This window comes from Danio aesculapii, chromosome 11 (genome assembly GCF_903798145.1).
Source record: "Danio aesculapii chromosome 11, fDanAes4.1, whole genome shotgun sequence".
Lineage (NCBI taxonomy): Eukaryota > Metazoa > Chordata > Actinopteri > Cypriniformes > Danionidae > Danio > Danio aesculapii.
Window position 1 is genome coordinate 42,410,502 of NC_079445.1, and position 23,712 is coordinate 42,434,213.

Below are 23,712 nucleotides of genomic sequence, written 5' to 3' on the forward strand. Positions count from 1 at the left end.
TGATTTTTTTCGTGGAGCGGAGTTGACTGCGATGACGGTTCTAGTCCAGTGAAGAAAGGTTCCAGAAAACAGTTAAAACAAAAGCAAATATATATATAAATAAATAAACAACTGGCTGAAACCATGGTGAAGTCACGCAGCCACGTCAGCTTTTCTTTTTCTAGATTGCTTTTGAAAACTCTATCGGTTGGATTTAGAGAAGGGGTGGTTGGGTCAGTCAGTCACTCGGTCGACAGCAAGCTGGCCTGGTCGGCTGAAGTGTATATTGCGCCCTCTGGTGGATTTACGTGAGTAGAGGACGTGAGAGAGATTTGTGAGAACATCAAAAAACAGATTTGCAAAAACTGCAAGCAGAAGTACCTCTGGTTACGTATTTCGCTGCGCCCAGAAATTTAGACCTGGGTACATATTCGCAATGAGCCTGATTTGATATATATGATTTAATAAATTAATATTTTTATGATAGGAAATTGAGCGTCACGATGGCGCAGTGGGTAGCACGATTGTCTCACAGCAATAAGGCCGCTGGTTCGAGCCCCGGCTGGGTCAGTTGGCATTTCTGTGTGGAGTTTGCATGTTCTCCCCATGTTCACGTGGGTTTCCTCCTGGTGTTCCGGTTTCCCCCACACGTCCAAAGACATGCGGTACAGGTTGGCATTTCTGTGTGGAGTTTGCATGTTCTCCCCATATTCACGTGGGTTTCCTCTGGGTGTTCCGGTTTCCCCCACACGTCCAAAGACATGCGGTACAGGTGAATTGGGTGAGCTAAATTGTCCATAGTGTATGTGTGTAAATGAGTGTGTATGGATGTATCATTGTACTAGGTTGCAGCTGGAAGGGCATCCGCTGCGTAAAACATATCCTGGATAAGTTGGTGGTTTATTCCGCTGTAGCGACACCAGATTAATAAAGGGACTAAGTCGAAAAGAAAATGAATGAATGATAGGAAATTCACTAAAATGCCTTCATGGAACTCATTTATCTTTATTTAACTGATTTCTGGCATGAAAAAAATTGACCATTTCGACTCAATACAGTGCATTATCTGCTATCCCTGCCTGTGCAAAGGGATAAAGGGATAGTTCACCCAGAAATTTGCATTCCCTGTTAATTTACTCATCCGCAGGTCATTCAAGATGTAAGTGGCTTTCTTTCTTCAGTAGAACATTAAAGAAGATTTTAAGCTGAATCTGTGATGATATATAAATTCTTGGTGATTTTTATAATCCCAGCAGGCACAGGACGTCATCATAAGGTCAGATTGACATTGTACGCCAATGTCGTGGAACTTTGCATTTTGAGTAAAAATGAAAATTATTGCCTGGTCAATGTCTGGTCACTTTCCAATACAACCTAAAAACAACCATATATCAGCATCAAATGATGTTACAGCTTGATGTGTAGACGTTACTGCTATGACATCTATCAGACGTTGGATTTTGGTTGGCATACCTGATGTTGGTTTAAGATGTTGGCTCAATGTTGGATTTTGGACTTTACAACACAACCTAAAATCAACGTCATTTGGCATTGTTATCCGACATCAAAAAAATGTTGTCCTTGGATGCTGGCTAGACAATGAAATTTGGTCACTCGACCTGAATCGAACCTAATATTAACGTATTATAATGTTGTGTGCCTGCTGGGATGGCATTGAATGGTGACAGATTTTTTTTAATTAAAATAAACACATACAAACAAGACCAAATCAATAGCTGTAGCTCCTGTCGTCACAAGCGACCGGCCTACAATCTGACTACAGTCACTGTTTGACCAGGCTGTGGTTTAAAGCTAATAATATTGTAATGTTCAGCCTTGGCGATGCAGTGATGCAGCAGGTAGTGCTGTCGCCTCACAGCAAGAAGGTCGCTGGTTCGAGCCTCGGCTGGGTCAGTTGGCGTTTCTGTGTGGAGTTTGCATGTTCTCCCTGCGTTCGCGTGGGTTTCCTCCAGGTGCTCCGGTTTCCCCCACAGTCCAAAGACATGCGGTACAGGTGAATAGGGAAGGCTAAATTGTCCGTAGCCTATGAGTGTGAGTGTATGAATGTTTCCCAGAAATGGAAGGGCATCCGATGCTTAAAAACGTGCTGTATAAGTTGGCGGTTCATTCCGCTGTGGCGACCCCGGATTAATAAAGGGAATGAATGAATGATGTTCAGTCTCAAGGGCGTCACGGTGGCGCAGTGGATAGCACAATCGTTCTGTGTAAGAAACGGAACATTTATTCATTCATTCATTCATTCATTTTCTTTTTGGCTTAGTCCCTTTATTAATCTGGGGTCACCACAGCGTAATGAACCGCCAACTTATCCAGTATATGTATTATGCAGCGGATGCCCTTTAAGCTTCAACCCATCACTGGGAAACATCCATACACTCTCATTCACAGACATACACTACGGACAATTTAGCTTACCCAATTCACCTGCATGTCTTTGGACTTTCCAAACCGGGACACCGGGAGAAAATCCACGCCAACACAGGGAGAACATGCAAACTCCACACAGAAATGCCAACTGACCCAACCGAGGCTCAAACCAGCGACCTTCTTGCTGTCAGGCGATTGTACTATCCACTGTGCCACCATGACGCCCTTGAAACTGAACATTATTTACAATATTATTAGCTTTAATCCACAGCCTGGTCAAACAGTGACTGTAGTCAGATAGTAGGCCGGTCGCTTGTGATGACAGGAGCTACAGCTATTGATTTGAACTAATTAGTAGGTGTTTATTTTTAATCTAAAAAAACTGTTGCCATTCACTGCCATTATATAAATATTCAAGGACCACAGATTCAAAATCTTTCTTAATGTTCTAGTGAAGAAAAAAAAATTCATCTTGGATGATTTGTGGGTGAGAAAGTTAACAGGAAATGTTCACTTTTGGGTGAACTATCCCTTTAAGATGTTGTGGTCCAGGGTCACACTTATATATAAAAACATCTTTAGTGTCATGGCTCTATCAAAAACTCACTCTCATTACAGATGACTCCAGTCCATCCGTCAGGACAGTCACAGGCGTTTCTGTGTTTGTTACACACTCCTCCGTTCACACAATCCTCACAGGACAGACTGCAGTCAACGCCGAACGAATCGTTCAAACAAACTGCACACAACAAATGAAAAGCATGTGATGAATATTCCTCAATATATGAAATCCCAGCAGTGTTACAGAACAGAAGGAAAGGTTTTCTCACTGAATTTCTCAGCTAAAGTGCTCTCGGCACGCAGTTCTCCAGTGTCGTCCTCATAATCCTCGTATTTCTCCAGGATCTGATCGAAGTCCTGCAGGATCGTGAGCTGAGGTCCAGGTCTAGGTTTGTCCACCGTCTGACCGCTGCTCAATGCTTCCACTGACTCCTCCAGCACTGACACACACACACAGGTTTGTTTTTTGTGAATTGTGGGGACATTCCATAGGTTTCCATTGTTTTTATACTGTACAAACTTTTTTTACACTAGGAAAAGGTTTTACTTTCTGAGGTTTTCTTTATAGTCCTCATAATTCAACATCTACTTGTAACATCGGTGTCATACCTATTCATACCCATGAAATTAAACACATTTATGTGTAGATATATCATAAACACACACATCCACCCATGCACACGCGCACACATGCATGCAAACACAGGTTTGTTTTGGTGAATTGTGGGGACATTGAGTAGGTTTCCATTGTTTTTACACTGTATAAACTTTTTTTTACAGTAAAAAATTACTTTCTAAGGTTTTACTCTCTGAATTTTTTCACTTTCTGAAAAAAAACTGTATGATTTATAGACCTTTTGAAAAATGAAGACATCAGAAATGTTCTTATAATTCAACATCTCCTTGTAATACCTGTGTCATATCAATTCATACCCATGACATTATACATATTTGTGTCTCAGTATGCCATTAACACACACACACATATCCACATACGCACACACACATGCACATGCACACATGTAAGCGTATGCAAACAAACATATACACAGACACACACATACACACACACTCAGCTACTTCATACTGGACATATAAGGTCTAAAAGAAGACATTCAAGTCTACTACATGAACGGTACTGGAATATTTACAATTTGGGTTAAAACGCTATTTAATATTTGACTGTAAATTCATTTATTCACATATTTTGGCATAATTCCACTTGCCTGAAATGTATTGGTTAACACAAAGTATACTTATATTTGCAATTTGGGTTAGGAATAGCTCATTTTTGACATCCTTAAGTGTACAATATATAACTTTCTTCTTGTAGAATGATATAAACTATATTTAAATGTGCTGTGTGTAAGTTTTTGACTCTTCTAAATCATAAAAATACCATAACATATTTGCAGATATTTAAGAAACATGCTAAGTGAACATTATTGTTTATCTGAAAAACAACACTGAAGTCAGACAGGCTCTCAAAGCATGCGTTCGTGACCGAAATGTGACCGAATGGACAGTAGCAGCCACCGAAATGAGATGCAGATTCAGAGTTCCACATGAAGTGGTTATTAATTAGCAAATGACAATAATATTACAAGCGTAGACATTAGGTGAGCAGGTTACATTGTAACTCCGTGTCCTAACACACACTACGTGATAAGATTTGCAGTAATGAGCAATTTGGCTGTTTACACAAGACGAAACACGACAGAAGTTTAAATACAGCCATTCAGAATCACAGAATAGTGCACTTACTGCTCTCCAACAAAATTGGAAGGTTATTAAATAATGTTATTAAATAAATTAGAAATATATAATATATTAATATAGAATATTTAGAATAATATTTAGAATATATTTTCCAGAATATTTCCTCAGTTTGAAGCTGTAAACTCACGTATGCAGGATCTTCTGTCTTCATCGAGTCGATATCCACGTCTACAGGAACACTGAAAAGAGCCGGCGCTGTTCAGACACGCATGATCACATCCTCCATTAACAGCCAAACACTCGTCAATATCTAAAACAACAGCGTTTAGACAATACATTTATTCACTTGATTGAATTTTTCCTGATAATTCACTCACACCCTTGACATCCAAGTTGTTCATTTCTTTCTTCAGTTGAAAAGAATTTTATTTAATATAGCTCTAAATGATCACAGTCAAAGAACAAAGGTCTTAGAAATGGTTGGTGATTTTTTCTTATATATTTACTTATATATATATATTTATATATATACACACACACACACACATACATACACCCACCAGCCACTGTATTAGGTACACTTGTCCAACTGCTCGATAATGCAAATTTCTAATCAGCCAATCACATGGCAGCAACTCAAAGAATTTAGGCATGTAGACATGGTCAAGACGATCTGCTGCAGATCAAACTGAGCATCAGAATGGGGAAGAAAGGGGATTTAAGTGACTTTGAACGTGGCATGGTTGTTGGTGCCAGGGGTCAGAGGAGAATGGCCAGACTGGTTTCAGCTGATAGAAAGGCAACAGTAACTCAAATAAGCACTCGTTATAACCGAGGTATGCAGAAGAGCATCTCTGAACACACAACACGTCCAACCTTAAGACGGATGGGCTACAGCAGCAGAAGACCACACCGGGTGCCACTCCTGTCAGCTAAAAACAGGAAACTGAGGTTACAATTCACACAGGACCACCAAACCTGGACAATAGAAGATTGGAGAAACGTTGCCTGGTCTGATGAGTCTCGATTTCTGCTGCCGCATTAAGATGGTAGGGTCAGAATTTGGCATCAACAACATGAAAGCATGGATTCATCCTGCCTTGTATCAATGGTTCAGGCTGCTGGTGGTGGTGTAATGGTGTGGAGCATATTTTCTTGGCACACTTTCGTGTCAACGCCACAGCCTACCTGAGTATTGTTGCTGACATGTCCATCCCTTTATGACCACAGTTTACCCATCTTCTGATGGCTATTTCCAGCAGGATAATGCACCATGTTATAAAACACGAATCATCTCAGACTGGTTTCTTGAACATGACAATGAGTTTACTGTGCTCAAATGTCCTCCACAGTCACCAGATCTCAATCTAATAGAGCACCTTTGGGATGCGGTGGAGCGGGAGATTCACATAATGGATGGGCAGCCGACAGATCTGCAGCAACTGTGTGATCATGTCAACATGGATTAAAATCTCTGAGGAATATTTCCAGTACCTTGTTGAATATATGCCACAAAGGATTAAGGCAATTCTGAATGCAAAAGGGGGTCCAACTCGGTACTAGTAAGGTGTATCTAATAAAGTATCCACTGAGCGTATACGCAAAAGGGGAGCGCTTTGCTTCAGCTAGCAGCACATTCAAAAACAAGACTAATGTCATCTCTGTGAAAAACTGAAAATGTCAAAAAAAGTTTGCCAAAATGCGTCAGTCTATGAAGACTCCTTTCTCTGTTTATTTGTGCTTCATCTAAAACTCCACATTTATAATCCTATGATTATCTTCAGCAGGTCAAAACTCTAATGGTGGATAGCTGCTTTTCACTCAGGGCTGTTTATGCTAATGAGGGAGAGATGGTCACTAGTGGGCGGGGCTTTCCCCCTCTGATGACTTGTACAAAGGGAGAATGTCAGTCAAAGTGTTTCTGCAGACTGTTGTCATTAAGTGTGATTATTAAAAATAAAACTAAGGAATAATTACATAGCATTTATACAGTACCTTTTTTCATTTGGTCACATGACATTAAAACTGCTCGTTTAAAGTAAAAATATACTTTTGAGGAAAAAGTTATGTTTTTAAGTTTACCTAAGGGGGTTTTGTTTTTTGCTTTAAGGCAAATTGAATAAACCATCAGAAACCATAATTTTTCACTTAACCCAATATAAAAATGCCTTTTGAATGAAAAACACAGTAAAAAAGTAATCATTTGAAAAATCTATTGCCTTAAAAGTGACAAGCTGATTTTACTTTAAAAACTTAAGTAATTCTGTTGTAACTTAGAACTTCGCTTAACTAATTTTATAGAATTATTCACATGCTTCATTTACTTAATAATTTGAAGGCAACGAGTTTACTCACTTTTTTTTTTAAGTAAACTAAACACTTTTTACAGTGTAGTTTCATTTTTTCAGTGTAAACAGTAGAGAAAAACCCTGAAACATATTTCTCAGAAAAAAAAAAAAAAAAAGTTCTTTCTTTTCGACTAAACTTTCTTTTCGGCCTGGTGAGTTTGAGGGCCCTACCATACACCTGGCGCAATAAGGTGCAAGACGTGTTTTCCCCAACGTGTTGCTATTTTCAGACCAATGCAACCTTAATTTTCAGGCCAATGCAACCGTTTTCCTACACGTTGTTTAAATAGCAAATCCATTTGCGGCACTTTGTGGACTGATGGGTGTTTCGGTCTAGAAAAGAGGTGTATTAAGGCGCATTGTTGGTGCGTAGGTATTTTGAGGAACTAAAATAGACTGTGCAATAGGCCAGCTGAAAGCAGGTCTAAAGTCCAGTGCAGAGCACATTAGTTGTGCTCCTCGCTTACACATTGCTTGAACACTCAGGATGTACAGCAATACACAAATATCTTTACAGATCAAAAAGAATTAAAGGAATAAAATATTTGTAAAATTTATTATTTTCTACTATAGGTGGGCATAGATTAGTTTTTTAAATCTAGATTAAAATGGCTCTTTTGAATTCTGCCGAAGGCATTCAGAATATGTGTGCTACCCAAATAATAAGTCTTTGAGAACGGGTTTCTCAAGCCAGGTGGCGCATTAGACCAGGGGCTCATCTCCTGTTTCTAAAATGCATCACAAACTGCTTGAGAAACTGTTCTACTATGATAATTGGTGATGAAAATAAATGATGTTCAATATAGACCCAACTGCCAACCCAACCTTGAGAATAGATTAATGGCGATATTTTTTTTATCGCGTGATAAGAGTCTCGCGTTAACGCAGCACGATAACGCAACGCCGGTAGCGGCCCATCACTACTTTCTACATAAATATAAAAAATGATAATTTGCTTTTGTATAATGTTATTATTATTAGCAGTATTATTTATTATATGCATATTTATATTTGTTTTATTAAAAACAAGCTTAGATTTGTTCACCTATCAGGTTTTAGACCATTTGGGGCATAGCATGTGTATTTGGATATAACTCAGTGATTTGACCACACTTCATTATTATTGTTCATTTATTCCTTTGCTGAAAATTAGAACTGAATTTAGAAATAGTTTTGAAACAAATCTTTGCGCTTAACAAACGAAATTAAATATGTAGGCTAATGGATGTCTGAGCGTACAACACGTTTCCTTATCCACGAAAGAAAGAAAAAGAAAGTGAGAGTAAAAGAGGAGGCTCGTTCCTTATCCTCTTGCTGCAGATGCTCTGTTTAACTGTTTTCTCGCTAGTGAAGCGTTCAGTTTTTACACTTACAAAGTCCGCCATGTAAATAGCAAATACATCATGGCATGACGCAACTGACTCTTAAAGGGAATGGGAGATGAGACATTTCTGCTTGGTTTATTCTCAAAACACATCCATAACTCATTAAGAGAATAAGCTCAACCCTGGTAGATCATTTAAAATAGCAAAAGTGGATTCGGACATGCCCTTAATGTTTATATGCTCTGCGTTTTATACTTTGTGCCTAGATCGTTAAAATAGAGCCCTATGTGTGTTACCATCACAGCTGCATCCGTCAGCATTCAGTCGATATCCGGCTGTACAGTAACACTCATATCCTCCAGGATAGTTCGTACAGTCATGTTCACAACATGAGCTGCCATCGACACACTCGTTTATATCTGACAGAAGAGAAAACACACACCTTCAGTTTATAGCATTACTGTGCATACAGTTGAAGTCAGAATTATTAGCCCCCCTGAATTATTAGCTATCCTGTATATTTTCCCCTTAATTTCTGTTTAACGAAGGAAGATTTTTTCAACACATTTCTAAACATAATAGATTTAATAACTCATTTCTAATAACTGATTTCTTTTATCTTTACCATGATGACAGTAAATAAGGTCTGACTAAATATTTTTCAAGATACTAGTATTCAGCTTAAAGTGACATTTAAAGGCTTAATTAGGTTGATTAGGTTAAAGTTAAGGTAATTAGGCAAGTCATTGTATAATGATGGTTTGTTCCGAAAAAAATTGAAAAAATATAGCTTAAGAGGGCTAATAATATTGACCTTAAAATGGTTTTTAAAAAATTAAAAGCTGCTTTTATTCTAGCCGAAATAAAACAAATAAGACTTTCTCCAGAAGAAAAAATATTATAGGAAATTCTGCGAAAACATCATTTAAGAAATATTTAAAGAAGAAAAAAAATTTAATTAAAATCACAGAAGGGCGAACAATTCTGACTTTAACAGTGTGTAACAGGAAATGGTCATCTGTGTTTCCTGTACCGATGCAGGTCTTGTGGTCGTGGTCCAGCTGATATCCTTCATTACAGCTGCACAGCGGACCACCGGTCGAATGCTCACAGTGATGAGAACAACCCCCGTTATCATGATCACAGCTGTTCACGATCTCCATCTCAATGCCTGAACCACAAAAACACACACAGGTAGTGCATTAGGGCTTATAATGTTTCATTTCACATGCAGTAATATATATATATATATAATATATATATTTGCAATGTGACATTAAAACAAGCACATTCTCTATATAGCAAGATGTATGGATACACAAGAAATACACAAGAGGTGCGTCCCAAATCGCATACTTATGCACTATCCTACTTCATTTTGTAGTATAAATAGTGTAAGTAGTGCGTTTACACTGAAAACTCTAAAAAATAATAAGTGCACTTTAAATACCCGGATAATGCACTTACTCAACTAACTAAGTAACTAAGGAGGGCGGGGCTTAGCGAAGGGTCAATTGACCCTTGCCCAATCGACCAAAGGTTGCAGTCAAAAAATTGTATCTTATTTGGCAGCCAGTGCTGACATATATAAAGCAAATGGATTCAAACTTAATATTTTCAGTTTGACTGTTGTTTATTTATTTTATTTATCTCAGATTTATTCATCCCTCCTTTTTATTTTATTCTAATTTCTATTTAAATCATTTTATTTCTTTATTTTACATTTGCTAAGCCTATTGTGACTCGTTGTGTGCGTGTATGTACAATAGATGAGGGAACATTTAATGGAACTTTTATCTACTTGTATTGTATGTATGTCTATATCCTGACATGATGTAAAACAGATTAAAATGGGCATAATATATTGTATAAAAAAATGATGCAGTGGGGCGGGGGACCCTGTTGGAGCAAAGATAAGTTCTCTCTGCTTTTCAAATATTTTTAAAATTGATGTTTTATTGACCAAAATGTTAATAAAAAGATCTGAACAAAAAAAAAAAGAGCCAAAAGCATCTAAAAAACAAACATGGTTTATTTTTTTAAGGTAAGTGGTTGCAAACAATGGATATGCGCTGAATTTAAACATATTAAATGTAGTAACGTTCAACCTAATTTCTTTGTTTAAATTCGGCACATATAAATTGCTTTTAAGCACTTACCTTAAAAAAATGAAGTAAATCCAATGAATCAGTTTTTTCAGTGTATGCGAGTCTCTCAGCTCATACTCACGATAGCACTGTTTACCATCCACCCCGAGCTCATAGGCAGCAGAACACACACACATGAAGGATCCTCTGGTGTTACGACAGCCATGAGCACAGTCCGTCTGACCCGACGCACACTCATCAATGTCTGATGCACGAAAACACACAGCATAAACACATGCACATACTCCGATTTCAAGAACGCAAGACATCAATGTGAGCAGTGAAACAGTGAGAACTCTGTGTGAACACTACAAACTTAACTACACTGTTCCTATTTGCTGTGACCTTTTATGTGAAGCTGCTTTGACACAATCTACATTGTATAAGCGCTATACAAATAAAGGTGAATTGAATTGAATTGAATCTAAAAAAATATGAGACACCCAGGTGTATTTTACCTTCACAGGTCTTGCCGTCCTCAGCGAGCTGATAACCTTGATGACATTCACAGCGGGCCTGAGCTCCATCCCTGTGGCACATCTGAGAACATCCGCCATTCTGCTCCGCACACGGGTTTACCACTGATGATGGTCAATACAAGAAATCAGACATTAAAGTACACATGAAATCAAAGCTAATCATGCTAATTTTGTCAGCTCATGTTGTTAGTTTTGTATTGAACAAATCATCTGTGCATGTCATTCAGAAAAATAAAATAGTTTGCCCTTGTAATCTAAAATTAAAATCTGAAAACGCACTTCCGTTTTCAGTTAAATCCTCAGATTAGGCCTGTCTGAGGTATTGGGCGGGGCTAACATACTTAACCACGCCCCTCCAACTGTCTGTTTTGATAGAAACGGTGAGGAGGAGGAGTCTGTTAGGTTGTAATAACACTCCCCAAACCCTTTTCTCCATCTTTCTGGATGAAATGTCTACTTTACTACATCCAATCAGCTCACAGTAGAGAAAACAAGCCACGCCCACCGTTTACTCATTTAATTTTCCGTTTCTCTAGGAACTGCGTTACTATATGGATAAAATGGTTCATGTTTTAATAAAAAACTATTAAGTTGTAGTATTACTGCAGTAAATGGGTGAATCTCTGTTGTCAAAACAAATTCCCAATTTTCCCTTAAAGAAATTGCACAGTGGCATTATTAAACAATTAACCTAATTAAATAAAAAAAGCTAAATTCCATGCTGTAAAACCAAGGCAATGCATATTAAATTACAAATATTTGACATTAAAGAATGTTATTACTTACTCCCAGGGCCGTTTATATCAAAGTTGATATTTAGCCGCACCATATTGGTGTTTCGTAACATCTCATTTTTACAAGGTGGGTCGTTAGCCCAATGCTCAACCTGGAGGACCAGGACATACACAACAAACAATTTAGCTTACTCAATTCACTTATAGTGCATGTCTCTGGACTGTGGGGGAAACCAGAGCACCCTGAGGAAACCCACGCCAACACGGGGAGAACATGCAAACTCCACACAGAAATGCCAACTGCAGCCTGGGCTCAAACCATTGACCTTCTTGCTGTGAGGCCACTGTGTTAACCACTGCACCACCATGCCACCATAAAATATGTTATTAAAATATATAATAATATATTAAATATACATATTAAGTATACATATTAAATATACATATCATATTAAATTACACTACATATGCATTAAATACACATATCATATTAAATATACATATTACAATATATATCAAATAAAATTTCATCGAAGTGATTGGTTTTGCCTAAATAAACAAGTGTGTTTGAGAAAAAAATACTATTTGTTTTTTGTTCTGCAAACCAACAAATGACAACTGATGAAAAATAAATAAAAATAATAAAATGTGGCATGTTTTAGACACTTGTGTGCTCATTTTTAGACAACACAATACCTACATTTCCACATTTTAAGTTATTAAACAGTACTTGAGAAATGTTGGAAAAATAGTTCATACTTATTAACAAGAGGGCCAATATTTTAGCCTTTCAACTACACTACCGGTCAAAAGTTTGGGGTCAGTATGATTTTTAAATGTTTTAAAATAAGCTTCTCCTGCTCACCAAGGCTGCATTTATTTCATCAGTAATACAGTACACATGGTAAAATTGTGAAATGTTGTTGCATTACAAAATAACTGTTCAAGATGAGTTTATATTTTAATTTAATAATTTAAAGATGGATTCTCAGCTTCATTTACTCTAGTCTTCAGCGTCACATGATCCTTCAGAAATCACTCTAATATAAATTATTATTATTATTATTATTATTATTATTATTATTATTTATTAATGGTAATAGTAATAGAAGCAATAAGGATGGGAGAAATAATTTAATTTGAAACTACATCCATTAAGAAAGCAGTTATTTAAAATTTTAATAAATATTTAACAATTTAGCCTTTTTTTTTTACATATAATAAATGCCACCTTGACAGAGTAATTTTCTTTAAAAAAAAAAAAAAAAACTGACCCCAAACTCTTGACCCGTGGTGTTTTTATAGATTACTATTGTTTTTTATTTCATTGCTATTTTGCGGTGAAATGCCACCTGAACATGTTTTTGTGAGATTATTTATCATACAGTATTTGTACACTTCTCTAGCTTAGAAAATGAGTTTTTGTCTTGTTTCTAGTCCAAATATCGAACAATTCATAAATCAATAAGCATTTTCTAGTCGGCACCAATAGCCTAGTGGTTAGTGCATCGACACATGGCCCCGAGTTGCTTGCGGCGACCCAAGTTCAAATCCCGGCTTGTGGGCCTTTGCCCATCCTTCCCTATCTCTACTCCGCACAAATTCCTGTCTGTACATCTCCACTGTCCAATCAATAAAGGTTTAAAAAAAACAAAAAAAAAAATTACAAAAAATTAAAAAACAAACTAAAATAATGTCTTGTTTTTAGAAATAATAAATCTTTTTTTTAAAATAGGCTAAATAATTCGTCAATGGGTAAACAAAAAACTCTTATTTCAAAGGGAAAACAAGATTATCTTACTCACTCTGTCGGCAAATTATTTAACTTATTTTAATAAAAAAAACTTGACTCATAATTTTGGGAAACAAGACAATATTTTTTGCTAGTCTAGAAAGTGCTTCTTGATTTAAGAATTGTTAGATATTTGGATTAGAAACAAGACAAAAACAAAGTAAGAAAATCTTTTTTTGCAGTGAACAATATTCAACAGATTTCCCATTAGTCGTCCAGCTGCTGTGAATAACTCCTGTCACACACTCACGGTGTTTAACTGCAGTAAAACACACTCTCTATAGCCAAGAATTACACTTTCACAGAAACAGCAGAAATCACTCTAAAATCAGTGTTCAACTCAAGGCGAACTCAGAAAACCAGACACAAAGACACTGATGTCACAGTTTGTGAAGTTACGTCACAAAGTGAATCTGAGGGCAACTTCATCCCAAAAACCCAACTCATATTTTCACTAAATCTCTTGGGATTTTTTTGGCGGGAACTTTAAAGGATGAGAGCACTTGTAAAGAAATATTTGAATAATAAGACATTAAAAAGGATATTTTAGAGTACTTGCCCTGTTTAAGTCCCTGTCATTAGGACATTTATCATTATTAAGAGAGTCTGGGAATAGTAATATTTATGCATTACGTGTCAGCGATGTTCAACAAATGCTTGGACTTCCAGCAAACTCACTCATATCTGTGCGTGCAACTCAATAGTCAGGAATTGACAGCAACTGAAAGCAATTATAACTATAAAAACAAAGAAAAGATCGTATTATCCTTGCATTTTATGCATAATGTCAAAATAAAAAATCTCCATGGATAATTTATAAAAACACTCCTCATAACGTTTGCACTATTTCAAGTCTCAAGAAATCATACAAGAAATTTTTTCTTCACACAATTTCTCACAAAGATGTTTTTCTCTACGAAAATCCTCACAAATGTTGATTTGAAACATTTGTAAACAATAACAAACTTCAGTTTTTCTCATTAAAAGTTGGCTTTCCAAAACATCCAATACAATTTTGTGATTAATTTTATGGTGTTTTTGTCCCGTTAAAACTTCAGAGCCTTTAATCTCTGCTTTTAATTTCCGCAGAAGAACTAAAGAATATTGCTTTTTATTTATTTATTTATTTATTTATTTATTTATTTATTTATTTATTTATTTATTTATTCTTAGAAATATGCATCCTGTTATATAAAAACACTTTAATCATATGCAATATGCAATAATTGTTTACTTAAATCTTTGGCATCATTGTTAAAGTCTGATTGGAATAAAAATGTACAATGTTTATTTTGCTAGTACACATTGTTATTCTTAAAATGAATGATTAATCTAGTAATTATTGTTGAATTGTTGAATTATTAAAATATTGTGGCGCTTCTGTTGACGTCAACCTGAGGGTTTCCATAGCAAATGCATATTAATACTCTCGCTCATCGCTACAGATCAACACAGTCGAGATTTACTAATTAACAGCAACTGAAAGCAATTAGAATGCATGCAATTATAATTATAATTCATGCATAAGGTAAAAAATAAAAAAGCACCATGAATGATTTATAAAAAATAAAAAAAGAACAATAAAAAATATTATTATTTATTCACAGGAGGGCAAATAGTGCAACCCAGGCTCATTATGGATATGTACCCTGGTATACATTTCTGGAGAGCGCCAAATACGTCCCAGGAGGTACATTTTTTTGCAGTTTTTGTTTCGTGAATTCGCCAGAGGCCGCTGTGTATGCTTTTTCAGATCTCTAATTTCTCTCGCGAGTGCCATTCACACCTGCTCTTCTCGCATAAATCCACCAGAGGCCGCTTTCGTCTGACTGACTGACTGAGTGATCGACTGACCCACCATCCTCCTTCCCTAAACCCAACCGTTTTCAAAAGCCCTGATTGGTCAGCGCCTACCCACTTCCCTAAACTCATCCAAAAAAGCAATCCAGAAAAAAAAGCCCTTGTTGCTGCCTGATTTTTACCACGTTTTCAGACCGTACCATGTTCTCACCCTGTTATTTACTTGCTTATTTTATTTTATTTTTTTGCCTTTCGTTTGTTGTACCCGCTTTCTGGAACCATTCTTCACTGGACTCAAACACTTTCATTGCCATCGACTCGAAACTGCTGACGTACACAACAAACCACTGGCCAAACTGGTGACAGCTGAAAAGCCATGCACACGGAGGTGAGCGTTGAGCTAGTAGCGCAAAAAGAAACAGACATACTGCTCCGTAGTGTTTGTTATAACGACAAACTGCAGCCATACGTACCTCTGACTACATAATTCTCACTCTCTTGAAATGTAGATAAGCTATGCATTCACAATAAGCTTGTGTTAATAACTATTGTTATTACAGTGTTTCCTCTAGGATTTTTTCTAGCTGTGGCGGCAGACTCTGTGACGTTATTTCATTGACAAATGTTGTGAGGGCAGTATTACAAATCGAGATTGCATTCATGTAATACGAGCATGCGAATCTCTGTGTTGGAGCGCCGATTTCCTCTGCTCGTGCACGAAACTTCTTGCACCCCCTTAAATATCCGCTCTCAAATAAACGCTGCTGAAGTGCGATTTAGTGCGTTTATGTAACGAGTATGTCTCCAAAATGTATTAGATTTGCTAGGAATATTGGTGAATGTCTCCAATAGACCTACAAAGAGGTATTAATACGTCCTGAAGTAAAGTGAAACTCCAGCAAGATAAAGTCATTGTATGCAGAGCCATAGACCTTTAACTATAATTAAAATATAATTATGGAAACTGTGTTCGTCATAACTGAATGCTACGTCATGTTTGCTAGCATCACGCACCTGTCAGTCAGCACCTCACCTTAAAGGGTTAAATAACGCACAGCATTACTACGATTACAAAAACGTTCGCGCTGTTGTAATTCACTTACCTTTTAATATATTTGGTGCAATTATAACCTGCTCTTTACAAAAACGGCTGAATGTTTTGAATGAGAAGCTGTATGTAGCTGTGGCGGGATGAATTTTGGTGTGGCGCCCCACCATGGAAGAATGAATGTAGCAGAAACCATGTATTAATTTCATTACTATATTGGGGTGAAATGCCACCTGAACATGTTTTGTGAGATTATTTATCATACAGCATTTGGTCACAGCAAGCAAATGCTTTTCTCACGTCATATTTTTTGACTTGTTTCCAGTTCAAATATCTAAACATTCGTAAAATCAAGAAGCATTTTCTGGAAAAGCAAAATGTTGTCCTGTTTCTAGAATTTAATAATTCTTTAGTGTTAAACTATGACCATAAATGTATCTTGGAGAGTCAGAAATCACCATGCATTCAGACTCACATGTGCAGTGTTTTCCATCCCCGTTCAGTCTGTAATCGGGTCTGCAGCGACACTGGAAATGACCCGCCGTCTGCTGGACACAGAAATGCTCACAGCCGCCGTTCCCAACACCGCAGGACTGAACGACTAAACACAGAAGACAACACTGAGCTGCTATTGAATCAATCCAAGATCACACAAGTCATAATAAAGAAAAGCAAACCATAAGTGTTTCAGTGTCTTCTATCAGAGTGACTCAATGTTGAGTTCAAGGGACTCCTGCTGCGTGAACAGCAGTGACTCCTTCATTCTTTCATTTTCCTTCAGCTAAGTCTCTATTTCAGTGATCGCCACAGTGGAATAGATCGGCAACTATTACAGTATATGTTTTAGGCAGTGGATGCTGCAACCCAGCACTGGAAAACACCCATACTCACTCAGTCACGCACACACTCATACATTACAGCCAATTTAGTTTATTCAATTCCCCTATAGCGCATGTGTTTGGACTGTGGGGGAAACCGGAGCACCCGAAGGGAACCCACGCCAACACGGGGAGAACATGCAAACTCCACAGAAATACCTACTGGCCCAGCTGGGACTCAAACCAGCAACCTTCTTCCTGTGAGAAGACAGTGCTAACCACTGAGCCACCATGCCACCCAACAACAGTGACTAAACCAAATAAAACCATACCTGCCAACATTCCCGTTTTTCCCGGGACTCTCATGTATTTCACACCCATCTCCCGCCCACCTCCCGTTTTGTTCTGTCTCCCGGAAAAACTTCACTTCACGTGCACCCCTGGATAAAATCTCCCGGATTTTAAGATCCGAATGTTGGCAGGTATGAATAAAACACGCATGAAGGTAATCACTAGAAACTTCTCAATTATAAATCAATCTCTGTACACACACAGACTTGAACCAAACATATTCAGTATATTCTCTAACTCTGTGTATTCAGTATATAGATTATATTCAGTATATATAGTACACTCAGTGTATTCAATAACTCTACAGTTTAACCTTTATTGACATTTTAGTATAGTTTGAGATAATATAATGTACAAGAAATCATATATAGACAAATAAGTGTGTAAAAGAACAGAAAATGTACTGGCGGTTAATTACAAGGTTTTTGTAGAGTAATATACAACACCAACCCAGACAATATATTACTTTAAACTATTATGATGTTCATAAAAGTCACTGGTAACACTTTATAATAACTACACACTATGAATCATTTACTAAGCATTAGCATCTAGTGAATTCCCTATCGGTTAAACATTAACTGTACATTAATAAACGTTAGTAAGCAGTTTATAACTGCAGCTACAAATGCTGTATTCTTGACTTACAAACATATTTATAATGTGCTTAATGTACTTTCATACTTTGTTAATGATTTATTTTTCATTACTAAATGAAGTATTGCATTATTAACAAACCGATTGTATTTAAGAGTAGTTGATGGTTTTTAAGATCATTCAGAATGAGTTATTAAATGATTAATAAACTATTGAAATCAACATTTATATATATTATTATTCAGGCATATACTAATAGTTCATTCGTATGTTAATAAATGCTTTAACTCACTTCATTCAGTTTTGTGACCTAATCTAAAGTGAGGACTGTTTATGCTTTATAAATCCATTATAAATGACAACTAAAGGCTCAGTATCAATTGAACAATCATCATTGCAAACTTATCTAAAAAGTAAAATTACTGTAAAGTTTAAACATTGCTGAATAACAGGAGTCAAAATACGACATCAAATTGGATTAAACAACAGCAATATAGTAATTTAACAATATAATAAGATGCTATGTTTAAACTTTACAGTAATTTTATTTTAGATAAGGTTGCAAAGATTTATTTTTTATTTTAAACAGTTTCATTTGTGTATCTTCAAATGAATAAGAATGAACAATGTTCATGTTTTATGTTTGTTTTTCCTGTTTGGAATATAACTAATTGTCATTTATAAGGGATTTATAAAGCATGAATAGTCCTCACTTTAGATTAGGTCACAAAACTGGATGAAGTTGAGTCAATAAAGCATGTATTAACATATAAATTAACGATTAGTATATGCCTGAATAATAAGATTTATAAATGTTGATTTCAATAGTTTATTAATCATTTACTAACTTATTCTGAATGATCTTAAAAAACACCAACTGTTCTTAAATAACTGGTTTGTAAATAATGTGATACTTAATTTAGTAATAAAAAATAAATCATTAACAAAGTGTGAAAGTACAAGTATTAATCACATTATAAACGTGGTTGTAAATCAAGAACACAGCATTTGTATCTGCAGTTATAAACTGCTTACTAACGTTTATTAATGTAGAGTTAATGCTAACACATAATGAATTCACTATTTGCTAATGCTTAATAAATGATTCATAGTGTGTAGTTCTTATAAAGTGTTACCAAGTCACTTTTTCGATCTTTTGAAGGTTAAAAGTTGTTGGAAGAAAGATCAAGGTCACATAAGGCAATTCAAATGCATAAATAAATGGGGAAAACTAAAAAAGTGAATTTAAAAATACGGAAACCTGCTAGTTTAAGGATATTTTTTGCAGTGTAGTTATAAACTATAGGTGATATTTCAATGACAAACCTCCATACACTGTAAAAAGTAAAATCACCATTTGTTCAACACACTGTACTTTTTCTGTCATATATACTAAGAATTGTGAATAACTATTGATCTACATCAAAATATATGTTATGTCAACAATATTTGCTAAAATGTTGTGTCTACAAGTTTTCTGCACAAACATTTTTGTGTTGAACAGGAGGGTTGATATTTAAATAATTCATGCGTGACGTGACGATCGAAAACTAAGCTTGTTTATCTGTTGCTTGTAAGAGTGGTGGCGCAGTGGGTAGCACAGTCGCCTCACAGCAGGAAGGTCGCTGGTTTGAGCCCCGGCTGGGTCATTTGGCGTTCACACGGGTTTCCTCCGGGTGCTCCGGTTGCCCCACAGTCCAAAGACATGCGATACAGGTGTGTGAATGGGTGTTTCCCAGTACTGGGTTGCAGCTGGAAAGGCAGCTCCCACTAGAGACCATCTCCCCCTCATTAGCATAAGACATTAGACTTGCCCCTATGCTGACACACAGGCATTTGTAGCTCCGCCCTCTTTTGAAAAGAGCACAATCTGGATCAAAGCTGAAAAGGGTCAGTTTCAAAGAGTTCTACAGTATTTTCTGTGTGGTATTTTAAGCTGAAACTTCACACAAACACTCTAAGGACTTCAGAGACTTATTTTACCCCTTGTAAAAGGGGGCATAACAAGCCCCCTTTAAGCCAAATATATAAATTCCATGTGTTTTGATATAGAAGTGAAATGTAAGTCTGTGTTTGCTTTGGCTGAAGGTGTGTTTTACCGATGCAGGTGCGTCCATCCACATGCAGTCGAGAGCCGGCGTTACACTGGCAGTGATATGAACCCCTGGTGTTCACACATGTGTGCTGGCAGCCTCCGTTATGAACCTGGCACTCGTCAATATCTGCACAAAACACATATAAACACTATTTAATATTGCACTATGAAACGTTCATCAGATTTAGTTCAGATCTGGTACCAGTATGCCGTTATTTTCCCTCTAAATCAACTACATTCAAAACACAATCTGCCTAGGGGTAAAAATGTGTGACATCATGAGTAAATATCCAGACTAGCCTTGAATAAACTCAAGCTGTGCGATCACAAACAAACAAAGAGAAGTGGCTGTTCGTTTCACATGCTTGCCGTGATGGAACAAACCACAAAAAAGGGAAAACAAGTACATTTACGGTCCACTGAAATGTTGTAGGTTCTCAAACAGCTTTCAAAGCTTTGCTGCCCACAAAGATCAGAGCTAATAGAGTCACGGCCTGTTGAAAAACACACTGTAACTGCTCTGAGATCAGATTCTAACACACGCTTCACTACTGTTAAAAAACTAATGTGGCTTTCCCATGTCGCTAGACTTCACAAGTCTATTTAATGTATACGTACAGTACACTGTAAAAAATATCCGCTAATTAGCATTTTTCCATATTTTGAGATTCATGTTTTTATTTTTTTATCTTCCCCGATTTATTTATGCCTTTGAATTGCATTATGGGACCTTAATGTTTCTTCCAACAACTTTTGACCTTCAAAAAAAATAGCTTGCAGTGCTATATTGTCTGGGCTGGAGCTGTATATTATGCTACAAAACCTTGTAATTAACTGCCAGTACATTTTCTGTTATTTTACAGACGTATTTTTCTCTAAATATTACTTTTTATGCATTATATTATTTTAAAATGTCAATAAAAGTCACTTTGTTACAGCTGTTGTTTTTCCAACAGCTTACACACAAATCTTTTCTTGTCACACGATTTCTGAAACCTCTCACTCAAAATGCAAAACTACACCTCAAATGTCCAAAACCAGAAGCTATTTCTCAAAAAAACTCCATTTTTAATTGCATAAAACACTTTTTTCAAAAGTCTACACACAGTTCTTGACCTAAAACACAAAAATCTAACAGGAAGCAACTTGCTTTCCTTTTCCACACACAACCAATCAAACTTCACAAGGTCGCACACACACGCTCCTCAAATGTGGAAACACTAATTTCCTAACTGATCACTAGGCAGTCACTGAATTTTCAACATCAAAAGTTGACATCAACATCTCATAAAGCTGGATTTATACTTTCGCCTGGCGCTGCATCGCGCACCTCGCACCTCGCGAAACGGACGAGGCTTTTATACATGCCACATTCGCCATTATGATATTCTTAAAAAGGGGCGGTCAAAAGAAGCTGACCTTAAAATCAGACGGATAAACGGAGAAGTAGAAAGTTTCCGGAACTACGTCATATCATTAATATAATTCAATATTTTAAAACTATTTTTATTATTTTAATGATTATATTATATTTTGTTATTTTAATGATTATAAAGATTTTTAGAACCATTCAAGATTTTTAAAATCAAACTTTGATCCATCACTTGCTTTTGTTTATATCTCAGACAGTTTTACCTTTTAAAGTTTATTAAAATATTAATGACAAGAGAACATTAGTTGCTCAACAAATATATTTTTATTATGGCAAGAATAAAAGCAAAAAAAAAAGTACACTTACTAAAAAAAACAGATGTTTTTTAGATTTAGGCCGCTCCACAATTCACACATTACTGTCTGGCTAGTTTCTGTCCTATACTTATGCTAAAATGGCAATAATTGTCCAACATTCCTGACCATTATCCCCAATAAAGCCTAGAAAAACAGGCCATCAGTATATTGTAAACCAATAGGTTTAAATATTCCTTCCCAGTTATCAAAGAAATAATTTGTTCCTTAATTAGTGTTGAAACTATTAAATTGTTTTAAATTCAAATTTGCAATATATAAATCAGTGTTAAACCTATGAATGGTGGAAAAACATATTCTGTAATTGTGTACCAGGGTCTTTTGCCATGACCTCTTTTGGTTTTAACGAACTCATCTTTCAGGTTTTTCCAAACCTTTTAACAAAAACTTTCCGATTTCCCACAGCTGTTGCAATTTCTAGCCAAGTATTATTGATCATTAGGTTATCTCTATGATCACAGATCATAAAGATGTCTGTACAGTCGTTCTGTTTTAGACAAAATCTCTTCAGAGTGTTTCATATTTAACTCAAATAAAACGTGGCACCGCACGCACTGTTTGCTCGAGTCTCAAAAAAAACTGCCGAAATCATGTCGCGCACACCCAAAGCGAACATCCGCAAACTCCACGATGACATCACATTCGATGTGCGCAATCAAGCGAACAAGCGGACGCATCAAGTATAAACCAGGCTTAATGCAGTCCACAACCGTAAATAAACAGAAAAAAACTTGTGAATCACAAAATACTGTTAAAAATGTCAATTAACAGATATTTTTACAATGTATGTACATGTATGACAAAAATGTAAATGTGCCATCGAATAAAAATCTAAAAAAAACAATGAATTATCAGAAATAACAGGTTTTAATATTCAGAAATAACAGGTATTAATATTGTGTTGCATGTATGTTGTGTGTGTGTGTGTGTGTGCGTGTGTGTGTGGACTCTAAAAGTTCCGGTAGCCATTCACTTGCATTTACAAAGACCACAGACCATTTAATTTTTGAGTGAACTATCAATTTATATAATGAGTAGCTTGGATTAAAGAAGTCAGCTCTAGAATAAACATTTCATGCCACCAGCCACATTTTTGCTGCCTGATTCAGAATAAACACACACAGGAGCGCTCGACTCTTGCTGATTTGACCATAAAGATCACAAGCAGAGCAGATTGTGCTCTCCAAAAAAAAAAATAAAATAAAAATCACACTGTTATGACTGTCTAGATCCGTGCGATACCTGTCACGGATTGGTCAGGCTCTCACGATCCCCACTCACGAAGATCACCATCACCTGACTTCTAATGAGCACACAGCTGCATCACATTCACGAGCACCAGATAAAAGCACAGCACTCCAGTCGCTCATTGTCCGGGCTCGTCTCGACGAAAGCGGACAACTGAGCGACCACTCAGCGTAGTCATCCTCAGCTAAACAAACGATTTACTTACCTGTTCTCTTTGTATTCCTCCCTAGTCTTCCTGGTCCTCCCGTATCGTCCTGTCTTCCAGTCCTTCCAAGTCTGTGTCATCCTCTGTCAGCTGTATCTGGTGTGTGCTGTCCATCCTCGTGTATTCCTGTTACCCAGCCACGGAGGAGAAGACCCCAACATCATTCCTGATCCTCCTGGCTATCCTTCATGTGCTCCTTGTTGTCATTCAATAAACACCCTAACGTTTCCTTACCTCTGTCTCCTGTCCGCTTCATAACAGAAGCCCGGACCAATAACGACGACAACATGAGCACCCCCGATCACTTTCAAGAGCTGGTGGACCAGTTGAAG

At 36.7% G+C, this 23,712-nt stretch overlaps 1 protein-coding gene across 1 annotated transcript in view; it reads right to left on the minus strand.

The window, feature by feature from the left end:
* The window catches only part of megf6b (multiple EGF-like-domains 6b), a 171,537-nt gene that overhangs the window by 46,937 nt on the left and 100,888 nt on the right, over positions 1 to 23,712 (minus strand). Inside the window, exons 6-14 of the mRNA XM_056468150.1 lie at positions 20,186 to 20,308; positions 16,796 to 16,921; positions 10,926 to 11,048; positions 10,550 to 10,672; positions 9,354 to 9,491; positions 8,617 to 8,739; positions 4,835 to 4,957; positions 3,198 to 3,368; positions 2,975 to 3,106 (exon numbers count right to left, since the gene is read on the minus strand). Coding sequence (XP_056324125.1) covers positions 2,975 to 3,106; positions 3,198 to 3,368; positions 4,835 to 4,957; positions 8,617 to 8,739; positions 9,354 to 9,491; positions 10,550 to 10,672; positions 10,926 to 11,048; positions 16,796 to 16,921; positions 20,186 to 20,308 — 1,182 coding nt within the window. The remainder of the gene's footprint in view (positions 1 to 2,974; positions 3,107 to 3,197; positions 3,369 to 4,834; positions 4,958 to 8,616; positions 8,740 to 9,353; positions 9,492 to 10,549; positions 10,673 to 10,925; positions 11,049 to 16,795; positions 16,922 to 20,185; positions 20,309 to 23,712) is intronic.